This window comes from Oryzias latipes, chromosome 24, assembly GCF_053564925.1.
Source record: "Oryzias latipes strain Hd-rR chromosome 24, Olatipes_Hd-rR_3.1".
NCBI lineage: Eukaryota > Metazoa > Chordata > Actinopteri > Beloniformes > Adrianichthyidae > Oryzias > Oryzias latipes.
This window is the reverse complement of record NC_136260.1, coordinates 14,891,325-14,902,631: the sequence shown is the minus strand read 5'-3', so window position 1 is coordinate 14,902,631 and position 11,307 is coordinate 14,891,325. Positions and strand designations below refer to the sequence as shown.

Sequence of the window (11,307 nt, the reverse complement as noted above, 5' to 3'; positions counted from 1 at the left end):
TTTCACTTGCAAACCAAGTATCTGTTCAACCGAACGGATGCTTTGTGTGTGAAGTTTTTAAACCGTGTCGACATTCGTTCACCTGAGAACACCGGAAGAGGGAAAAGAGGCAATTCCATAAGCCACTTCTGTCACACTTACGTGGCATACAGTGTGTGTGTGTGTGTGTGTGTGTGTATGTATGTATTTATTTATATATACATACATACGTACAGTACAGACCAAAAGTTTGGACACACCTTGTCATTCAAAGAGTTTGCTTTATTTTTCATGACTATGAAAATTGTAGATTCACATTGAAGACATCAAAACTGAATTAACACATGTGGAATTATATACAGAACAAAAATGTGTGAAACAACTGAAAATATGTCATATTGTAGGTTCTTCATAGTAACCACCTTTTGCTTTGATTACTGCTTTGCACACTCTTGGCCTTCTCTTGATGAGCTTCTAGAGGTAGTCACCTGAAATGGTCTTCCAAAAGTCTTGAAGGAGTTCCCAGAGATACTTAGCAGTTGTTGGCCCTTTTGCCTTCACTCTGCTGTCCAGCTCACCCCAAACCATCTCGACTGGGTTCAGGTCCGGTGACTGTGGAGGCCAGGTCATCTGGTGCAGCCCCCATCACTCTCCTTCTTGGTCAAATAGCCCTTACACAGCCTGGAGGTGTGTTTGGGGTCATTGTCCTGCTGAAAAATAAATGATGGTCCAACTAAACGCAAACCGGATGGAATAGCACGCCGCTGCAAGATGCTGTGGTAGCCATGCTGGTTCAGTATGCCTTCAATTTGGATTAAATCCCCAACAGCGTCACACCTCCTCCTCCATGCTTCACGGTGGGAACCAGGCATGTAGAGTCCATCCGTTCACCTTTTCTGTGTCGCACAAAGACAGTGGTTGGAACCAAAAATCTCCAATTTGGACTCATCAGACCAAATCACACATTTCCACTGTTCTAATGTCCAATCCTTGTGAGTCTCTTCTGCTTGTTGCCTTTCTTTAGCAGTGGTTTCCTTGCAGATATTCCAGCATCAAGGTCTGATTCCCACAGTCTCCTTTTAACAGTTGCTGTAGAGATGTGTCTGCTGCTAGAAATCTGTGTGCCATTGACCTGCTCTCTAATCTGAGGTGCTGTTAACCTGGGATTTCTGAGGCTGGTGACTCGGATGAACTTATCCTCCACAGCAGAGGAGACTCTGGGTCTTCCTTTCCTGGGGCAATCCGCATGTGAGCCAGCTTCTTTGTGGCTCTTGAAGGTTTTTGTGACTGCACTTGGGGACACTTTCAAAGTTTTACCCATTTTTCGGACTGACTGACCTTCATTTCTTAAAGTAATGATGGCCGCTCATTTTTCTGTACTTAGCTGCTTTTTTCTAGCCATAACACAAATTCTAACAGTCTATTCAGTAGGACGATCAGCTGTGTATCCACCTGACTTCTGCACAACACAACCGATGGTCCCAACCCCATTTATAAGGCAAGAAATCACACTTGTTAAATCTGGACGGCTGGGCTACCTGGTCTCATTGAAGCATTCAATGTAATCGAGTGCACATCAGGAAACACACAGTAATTCAATTTACCTTCTCATTCCTTCGGGTTAAACACAGGTGTGGTGTTTTGTTTGTGTATCTGTTGGACGCCAAATCCCATGTATTCATGTCTGTGTGCACGATTGGTGCTGGTCGGACTCATGTGTGGCAGTAAGTCTTCTATAGATGCTGTGAATTTGTATAGATGTGTTTAAAACTTATAAACAGTTGTGTGGATGCCTCGTGATGGTGTGTGTACGTGTGTGTATGAGCATCAACGCATGTAATGGAAGTTACATATGACCCCCATCCCTTAAATTACCCCCCCCCCCCCGTCCTCTCCTCGCAGCTAAAACTCAATGAAGTTCACATCTGTTACAAAAGGGGTTATATTAACACACTCGAAGAGTAACAAAGTAAAGAACCCTGATTGAAAAAGCAGAAGACGTCCATCACAAGAGGCATTCACTGAAACCAAGTCTTTCATTTATCAGATTTGATCTTTAAAAGAAAAAGCCTGGAGTAAGATTCAGAAAAAACGCACTGCTTCTACAAATTGCACCAAGCGGACATGAGCTAGTATCTTATAGTGACAGTCCAGTCTTAACACCATGGGCTAAATGCGCTTTCAAGAACAGAAACTCAACCAAAGTATGCAGAAGACCACCTCCAGCAGACTACGCAACACCATGAACCATTTTCTGATCGACCTCTCACAAGGAAGATGAAGAACAAAGGCCACTAAAAACCTATGATAAGAATTGTTTGCACATGCAGTGATATGACTGTTTTTGCCCTTTGCTACTTTAACCCAAGGCTTTAAAATAAAATTTACATTCAGAATGCTGAGAAAAAGAAGACTGTTACTTAAAAAAAATCATACAACAAGTTTTTTGCCTATTAATAAAGAATAAATACGTTTTATCTGGTGAATTTTATTTATTGAAACACATTTAAAATCTTCTGGATTGACAAAAAGAGCTGTACATCATGCGATTAAAATTTCTCAAATCAGGGAAGAGTAGCTTTTATAAAATCCAAATTATTTATAAAATTGTTAAGAACATGTTTAATAATGAAACAAAACAAAATGAATTTTTAATACAGTTCAAAGTTTACAACTTAGTTTGAGTTCAAGCCGATAAATAATAATAAAACAAATATTAAACGTGAACCGGATCCCTCTCACTTAAAGAGGAATTATTCCAGAAACCAGGTCCTGGCTGCTGATTGTTTAACTTTGGTAAAAAAAAAAAAAGATTCTTCACAACATCCTGAATTTGTTCATGCAGCAGAAAATCAGGTTATTGCTGACCAAGGTCCACATGAGAGACACGGGAAGGTTTATACTCTTAGGTTAAAAAAAACCCAATAATCTTTTTTACTTTAATTCAGTTTTAACACTTAACCCTTTAGCATTGGAGCTCTGGTGTTGATGTTCTTTGAATTACCTTAACTCATCGACTGTTTACACAATTAATGTAATTCCAATAGATTCTGAAGATGAGAAAAACAGTTTTGTAGTGATATGCAACACTTTATAGTGGTAACATGTTTATGCAATCCATGTAATTCCAACAAATTCTGACAATAAGCTAATTCTTTGCACTGATAGAATAGTGCTAGGCTGCTTTTCTCAGCTTCAGAATCTACTGGTATTACGATAATTGTGTGAAAGGTTGAAGAGTTACATATGTTTATTTCCTGTCATCACTCAACTATAGCTCCAGTATTAATGGGTCAAAAGGCCAAATAAACTTTGAAATCATTAAAGAACCTAAAATAAATTGCTTCCTTTAAGGCACATCTGAGAGTCATCAGGATAAAACCAAACACATGGCTGTCTCATCTCGGTATTAGGGAGATTTTGTAGTATTGGCACATTTGCTGCTTAATGTGGGTTTTTGTCTTATTAAAAAGTCAAAGTAAGAACTAGAATCAGCTGTTAATGACAAGATAAAGCAACTTTTAAAAAACAAAAGTGTCAAACTGTTCCTTGTGGGCCACCACCCTGCTTGTTTGCAGCTAACCCTGCTTCGTTAGATGCTTAACTAGCAGTAAGTGTTTTCAGCATGTCCAAACTACTGTACAATGTTGAATTTATTGCTAGTTATGCTTGTTAAGCATTTTAAAGTGTATTTTGTGTATAAAAACTTCATAGACTTTTAACAAGTTGAAAGCACTTATTATACTGAAAAAGCATATAACAGTAAAATCGAGAAGTTAATGGTCAGAAAAAAAGACCAAATTACCATAAAACAGTTTGATAAAACCTAATCCTCAATATAATTATTATTTTCAGTTTAGTTTTGAACATGAATATTAATTCTAATATCTAAAGAAATCAGCTACGTTCTATGGTTTTGCGTAAAGACATTTGTTCTTTTTATGTTGAAAACTTTAAAAATACGACTCAGAGAATGGGAAATATTTAAAGTGTGCTCATTTTATATCAATCAACAAAACTTTAGCATTTTTAGTTTACTAAATAAAAAGCTAACCTAGCAAGCTCTTTTTATATGAACACGTTTTTCTGCTGATTATCTCCAACAAAGACCATTGGGTCTGATACTTGGACATATTGCTCCTCCTCTAGCCATAATTTCATCATGTTTTTTTGGCCTCAACTACACTTTGAGCCAAATTTAGAATGTGATTGCATCTATTATCCATTTTTGTAATTGTTTTTCTATAGTCGGGACAGCAAACCTTCAAATCACCCTGTAGTTTCATTTTTTCCGGCACTTTTATTCTCCCTTTGTCTGTCTTGCGAAGCTAAACCTGCCAACATCAGAAACAGGAACTTGGTTTGGTCCAAACAAGATGAAAAGCTGCTCAGACTCTGTCACACCTGATTATCAGGTGAGTCCCAGCAAACATTAGAACTCGTCTTCTGAGCTGTTGACCAGCAGCATGGCCTGGTCCTGGACACTGGAGCCGTCCTCGTGTAGGTGCTGATGAAGTAGAGAAAGGCTTAGATCTTTGTACAAACATAGCAAGTGAAAGAAAATCTGGCCATCGATAGCTGATGGGAATATTGACCTCTGGCTGTCTGACTATTCTCCTCAGCTCTTTAAAGTTGTCCCTCCTCCTACGATAAACCATGCTTATGCTGTAGAGAACGCCAGCGATCATCAGGGCTCCAGTGATCCCGATCCCAACAGGAACCAACATCCCAGACACATGGCCGGCCTGCCACACCGGATGATGAAAAAAAGATGGAGCTCAGTGCCTGAATTCCATTAGGATTATGTACTGTTCATGGCATGAAAACGTACCTTTTCTTTGATGAGCTCCAGCCAGCTACGCACTGAAAGGAAAGTGTAATAGATTTACACGATGGGCCAATCTGAGCTCTATCAAAAAAACCTTCCAATCTGCTCATACTCAGCCCCTGGTTGCCTTGAACCCACAGCGGCGGTGGAGGAATGTGACCATACGCTGACTCTGTAAACCTTTCTGTCAGGTCTTCTTCGCTGTCCTCTTCCTCTGATTCTTCAGAGTTCTCGTCTTCATCCTGCTCCTCTGCAGAGTAAACATTTAGGACAGGAAATTCAACAGCTTTGAAATGTGGACATTATGTTTTTCTGTCTATGAACATAGAACAGAGAGTATGTTTTCTGTGTGTTCTGACCTTGAATTTCTGTGACCCAACTCAGGACTAGGCGGGAATGGAAAATGTATCGGCTTGGAACTGTTGCAGCTGATGCCATAATTGTTTTTTTTCTGGTTTTTACTTTTGGATTCTTTTTTTGTCAGAGTGTAAGGTCTTCTCTTTTTGTTTGCTTGCAGATTTTCCTTTACCCTTTAACACCAGAGCTGTCGGCCGTGACAGGAAATAACACACGTTCTTCAAACTACTGTAACTACGACTTTTAACACATTTAACTTAATTTCAGCTGATTCGGACGCAGCGTCACCCTGATATACAACACCTTAGTAAATGCCCCAACAAATACTTTTTCGTACATAAATCCTAGATTACCTTTTATTCCTTGTAGTGAGAGTTTTTGAGTTGTTAAAGCATTTAGTTTGTAATTCTTTCCTTTTGTGCTACATCCTTTTGCAATCCTATAGACTGTGGCGTAACACAAATTAGGGGCATTTCTGGGATTGAAATCTGGAAGCTCTCGCATCCAAGCAAAAATCATGCCCTCAGAGTAGATTTTTTTGTTATCAGAAAATAACTACTTAGGTGCAAGAAAGTTCAAGCTGAACCCGTGGAGTATATTCAGACCCTCCACACTGGCATTCCTGTAAAGTCTTGAAGTTTCTGACAGAACTAGAGGTGAACTTGTCATTCATTAATAATTTGAGAAGAATTGTTAAAAAATAGGGCTTCTAGGTGGTGCATTGGTTAGCACCCTTGCCTCACAGCAAGAAGGCCCCCGGCTCAAGCCCCAGCTGGGGAACTCCATAGGCTAACTGGCCACCCCAAATCGTCCCTCGGTGTGAATGTGAGTGTGCATGGGTGTGTGATTTGTGGCCGTGCAACAGACAAACCCATTCCCTGCCCAGGAGTGTCCAGGAAAGACCCAGGCAGCCCCACGACCCCAAAAGGGACAAAACAGGCTTTGAAGATGAATGAATGCACTTTAAAAGTAAGGATAATTTAGTTTGCATTATTTTGATTTTATTAATGAATAAAAATAAATGAACGTTAAAGCATTAAACACAATAAACTATTTGCCATCTATTATAGGCAGTGGAGAGCTGATTGTGTCCCCATACAGTATAGAACAGAAACTTTGTTTAAAATTACGTTTTTCGTGTCAAATAAAGGACTGTGGAGTTTAAAGCTGAGTTATTTGGAAAGATTTTGTGTGAATCAGAGCAGCAAAATCCAACAACAGAATAACTTGATTAGAAAAAGAATGGAGGTGCTGCAAATGTCCAAAATCCACCTTTTTAATCGATTGAAATGGTTTGAAAAGACCAAAAGATCAAACTTTAGTGTGCAAATAAAACAAGTTCTGAAGATTTTTAAGCATCGTCTGGACTTTTACATCAATCATGGTACTCCATACTGCTACTCACCTGTCTCATGCTGATGCTCCAGCTTGACATTAACGTGTAGTAAATATGGACTTGAAGAGCTCACTGGTTCCGGATCCTCAACAGACGTCTGCCTGGGGGGTATCTGGTCTGGTAGGAGGCTAGAACGCCCTTGTGGAGATTTGTCACTGTCAGTCTGTCCTGTGACAAGACGGTCCAGGTTCACTTTAGAAAGAAGCAGCCCAGTGGTTGCCATGGCATCTGGAGGTTGACGAAAACCCATCCCATGGATTCTTTGGGCTGCTGCCAGTCTCTGGACTTTGAAAGAGTTGATGGGAGGAGCCACAGGTGATGATCTAGCCTCAGTGGATCCATCTTGAGGCAGAAAGTCTTCTTTTTCTGAAGCTGTTTGTGACAACATGTGAAGATATGTTGGTTATCACAATTTTACATCATTCCAACTGACCCTTAAAAACAAATGTCTGCAAATATTTTACATCTGTTTAATGAATCAAACTGGTTTTTCTTTATCTTTTGGGGGGGGGGATGTAGGGCATCTTCTGGAAAATGGCAAAAATGAACTGCAAATGAAAGATGAGAAATGATCTTGCAGCAATGTTAAATATTAATCATGAGCATGATGTAAAGGTCCAAATCTATGTTTTTTTACTTTTTCAGTTTAGTCTTTCACCAGTTGAGTAAAAGATATTTAGTACCTGTGATGTCAGAAAATATTGGACTGTGATAAACCAGGTGAGCCACAGGGCGGTGCTGTTGCACACAGAGGGATTAGATTAGAGTACCCCCCCCCCCCCCCCCCAAAAAAAAAAGTAACTCTGTTTGCTATCCTGTTGAGTTCTTAGCTTTTAAAGATGTTCAAAACATGCATCACCATAGAACATTTATATCTGGCAGCAGTGGATGCAGTTTAATTTTCCATGACTTAGTTGTAGCAGTGAAGTTAGGGTTTGGGGTGGGGGCTTTATGTTATATTATGAAATAACAGATTCAAAAACTAATAATTAAGCTGGATTTTGTGCAGAAATGTTTCTTAAATTTGGCCAGGAGTCTGCTGAAAACAAGGATGAGGATACGTGTGTGTTGTACGTTAGTTTTGTATTCAACAACCTAACAATAGTTGCATTTCGAAGTACAGTTGGGGGGATAAGTGTTCTTTGTTTTGCCACTGCCCTAAATTTACTCAAACAAAAAAAAGACCAAAGAAACTCTTAGCTTCAATAATCTTAATAATGGTATATTTCAGATTGCACATTTTCACACATTGGTTCAGCACTATGACTACCAAAAAGGAATCACTAGATGTATTGGTAGAGTCATTTCATATCAAAGATCTTTAGAGGAAATGCTAAACTTAGCAACACAAAACTACAAAAAAACTAATACTACTTAAAGTTACTGACAGTGAAAATGTTTGTAATCAGAAACATATTCTGTGCTGATTTGTGGATTTTACTTGAAAATATTAGTCATGAGGGTTTTTTATTTTTATCTCTACCAGAATTGACTGGTGTTTATTTTTTCACATTTGTATGACTTTTTAAAACATTGTTGTTTTCTTTAAGGTAATGGTAGTTCATGGACTGCCTGCTTCCCAACAGTGGCTGTAGTTCAAAGGGTTGAGCATTTTTTTGCCAAGCTAGATAGAAACGTCTGCTAAATGATTACATATTATGAAAGCTGCTGGACTACATTCTTTCTTTTTTTTTTTGGTTTTGGTTTCTGACACACTCAGCTTGGTTTTATCTTGACAATGAAGTCAAAGACAGACATTTGCACCTTTTTTTTAACTCAACCTCAAAACTCACCAGCAGCAGGTGCTGCTGTCCCGGCCCCTCGCCTTTCCTGTCTGCACATCAGGTCAGGTCCGACCTCGTCTGAAAGTGGATCTGCTGCTCCGTCACATCCTGGGAGATGTGTGACTGCCTGAGGGGCGTCAGACATGGCTGCCTGGCTGGCACTGAAGGAGGTCTGTTTCTGGGTCCAGAATTGAGCGCTGTCCGTGGAAGATGGCGAGCTTGTTTCTTGGTTTTCACTCTGAATGAAACCCTGTGTTGTACTTTGTTTTCTCTTTTGCCTTTCCAGTTGTGGTGATGCTAACGTCAATAATCTTCTCGTTGCTACTTCAGGAGTTCCCAGCGGTTCTGGAGGAAGACCATCGATCCCCACTGCTTCCTTTTCTCTCGCTATATTTCCAGTCTCCATCTTGTTTCTTTGACTGTTTCTTTGACTCTGGGCATCACGGACATCTTTCTCCGGCTCCAGCGTGCCCAAAGTGTCCCAGTTTTCTGTCTCCATCAGCTGATCCCCATGCAGTGCAGTCTCCCCTCCTGAACCTACATACGTTGGAAGGCTAGAAACTCGTCCTGCATTTGCAGATGCTCCATGTGTGGTGTCAGTTAGAGTCACAAGCTGGTTGGGAGCTCCACGGAGACATAAGCAGCTCCCACACAGAAGGAGGAGCTGGAGCTTCCCCGACATCAGTGTTTTTCCAGCACCTGCTGCAAAAGGAACTTAAGTGAACCATAGAAGGCTTGACAAATTCACAGAATAAACAGAAGCCTTTTCTTTTTTTTTCTCTGAAAACACACAGATGCACACATGCAGAGAACCTGCCATCCTCAGCACCCACTCACTTCAGCTATAAATAGCAGCAGGCAGTGCTCCAGAATTCGCATCAGATGAGCGGTACCCACATCTCCATCAACATCAGAGCATCTCCACATGAGAGCAGCATCCTCTGCTGCAGGTTACATATTAACCCCCCCCCCCCCCCCCCCATCCACCCCACACTGAGAAAAATGAACGTATGTTTCCCCACCTGACAGCACGCTGGTAATCTTCACGGGCTGGTGGTCACATCAACAGCCCACTCTGTCCTGAGCGGGAATCTGCCAACAATAAAAGTCACCGTAGCTGAACGTCAAACATTTACCTTTCCGAGTTCAGTTTTTCATGTCCAGATGAGCTGCAGGGAGTCCAATTGTGAGCCGCCGCGTGCTTCCTCCTCTCTGTGCTGCTCTGAGCCACGTGCTCCCCCACCTCCTCAGCTCTTCACAGCAGCAGGAGGTGAGGGATTCTATAGAAAGCCATTTCAGCACTAATTAACTGGCACAGTTCCTGCTTGATAACTTGTGAAGACTTCAAGTGCAGCGACATTTATAGGAGGTTTTTAAAAACATGGGAGGGTTATGCCCCCTTTCTAAAAACACTCTGCTCAAGTGTTCACTCAGTCACCTGTTAAAGGCAGTAAAAAGATGGTCAGCTAGTTAAAGGGATTTGTCACACCGGAGGACAACCACAAGTGGGCGCAGTGAAGTGGTTTGTGTGCTTGTCCCAAGTCCAGGAAATGGAGCGATGTGTCAGGAAGCGCATCTAACATAAAACCAAAGCAAAACAAAAAAAAAAGCTTCATGTGAATCAGACATAGAACTTTCCACTTTAGTTGTAGCCTGGGCTAACAATGACCGGCAGATGGTGTCGGTGAAAACAAGGAGAGAAGGAGTGTAGGACTTAAAAAAGGAACTTTGACGGAGAAAACTGGGAGGGCGAATATTTTGTTTGAGGGACCAGTCGGTTTGTGCTCGGTCAGAATGATTCCACACCAAGCTTTTCGTGTGGTGGAATAGAGCCATGTGAGAAAGTATAACAAGACTCGCAACATTTCCCACTAAGCCTCTTCCAGCTGTGAGTACATGTGCTGGTAATGCGTACGCAGGTTCTCGGACACACAACACATGCCTACATATAAGAAAGAGACAGGAGGCAGAGCTGGAGGTAGCAGAGATGAAGATGTTGAGGTTCTCTGGGAGTGATGAGGATAAATAGAATCAGGAATGAATCCATCAGAGGAACAGATCATGGTAGATGTTTCGGAGATAAATCCAAGGAAGCAGATTGAGATGGTTTGGACATGGTGAGAAGAAGAAGAACAGTGATGATTTTGGTGAAAGGATGCTGAGGTTGGAGCTACCAGGAAAGAGGTCAAGAGGAAGACCCAAGAGGAAGAAGAAGCACCAGAATCCTCTTTATGTCCACGAGTGATCACACTGTAAACATCCTAAACATGTAGGTATCCAATAAAATACTGAAGCATCAATAGCAATACTAATTGATAAACATATCTTAGTTACAAGGATAAAAACTTCCCCCAAAAATTGTTGACAATGAAAATGATTTCTCTCTCACAAAAAACTGCAGGATCATGAAAATACAGTGTGGAACCTTTTAACACTTGAAGGAAAAGAGGAAAATTATTGTTGTCAATATAATTGAGTTATTTAGTCAAGTGGGAAAAATGTGTTATATAGTAAATCCTTTTGTTTCTGTTTTGCTTAGGGGGTCATGGGATCAAATGGATCCTGATTTTAAAGAATCTTAACAAAGCAAAGGGAAGTGTGTCCGTGGTTTAGATTACTCTAAAGTTTCTAGGTCACTCAGACGGTTGTCCGCAGACATTACATCTTTCTGCAAAAGCAAACACCAGGAGTGAACTCTGACCTACATTAGGACCATGATCGTTTTTTATTTGGAAAAACCATGACACCATTTTGAGGAACTTCCCCAAATCCTCAGCAGAAAGAAGCGTGCTGTTGTTCTTTCAGACGATGAAAGAGTCGGGTCGAGGAAAGAATTAAACCGGGAGAACCTTTTCCTTCAGAGCAAACAGTCTGTCATGGAAATCAATGCTCTTGGTACAGCTATCAGAATGGACTGTTTGCCAACCATCACATTTGCTGTGCGTCAGGGTGCGTTACACTCC

General features: G+C 40.9%; 1 protein-coding gene across 6 annotated transcripts; it reads right to left on the bottom strand.

Moving 5' to 3' along the window:
• Positions 1-2,451: 2,451 nt before the first annotated feature.
• Positions 2,452-9,602, bottom strand: armh4 (armadillo like helical domain containing 4). 6 transcript variants are annotated; one of them, XM_011491657.4, is made up of 7 exons: positions 9,481-9,602; positions 8,354-9,046; positions 6,570-6,932; positions 4,920-5,057; positions 4,811-4,842; positions 4,575-4,724; positions 2,452-4,486 (listed from the first exon to the last, which is right to left on the bottom strand). In XM_011491657.4, the coding sequence occupies exons 2-7, from the start codon at positions 9,024-9,026 to the stop codon at positions 4,412-4,414; spliced, it is 1,431 nt and encodes a 476-aa protein (XP_011489959.1). In that variant the 5' UTR covers positions 9,027-9,046; positions 9,481-9,602; the 3' UTR covers positions 2,452-4,411. The 6 variants fall into 6 exon arrangements, with proteins under 6 accessions (XP_011489959.1, XP_023808985.1, XP_023808983.1 ...); XM_023953217.2 differs by having other exon boundaries at positions 8,354-9,043; positions 9,481-9,601; XM_023953215.2 differs by having other exon boundaries at positions 9,367-9,568.
• Positions 9,603-11,307: the final 1,705 nt, after the last annotated feature.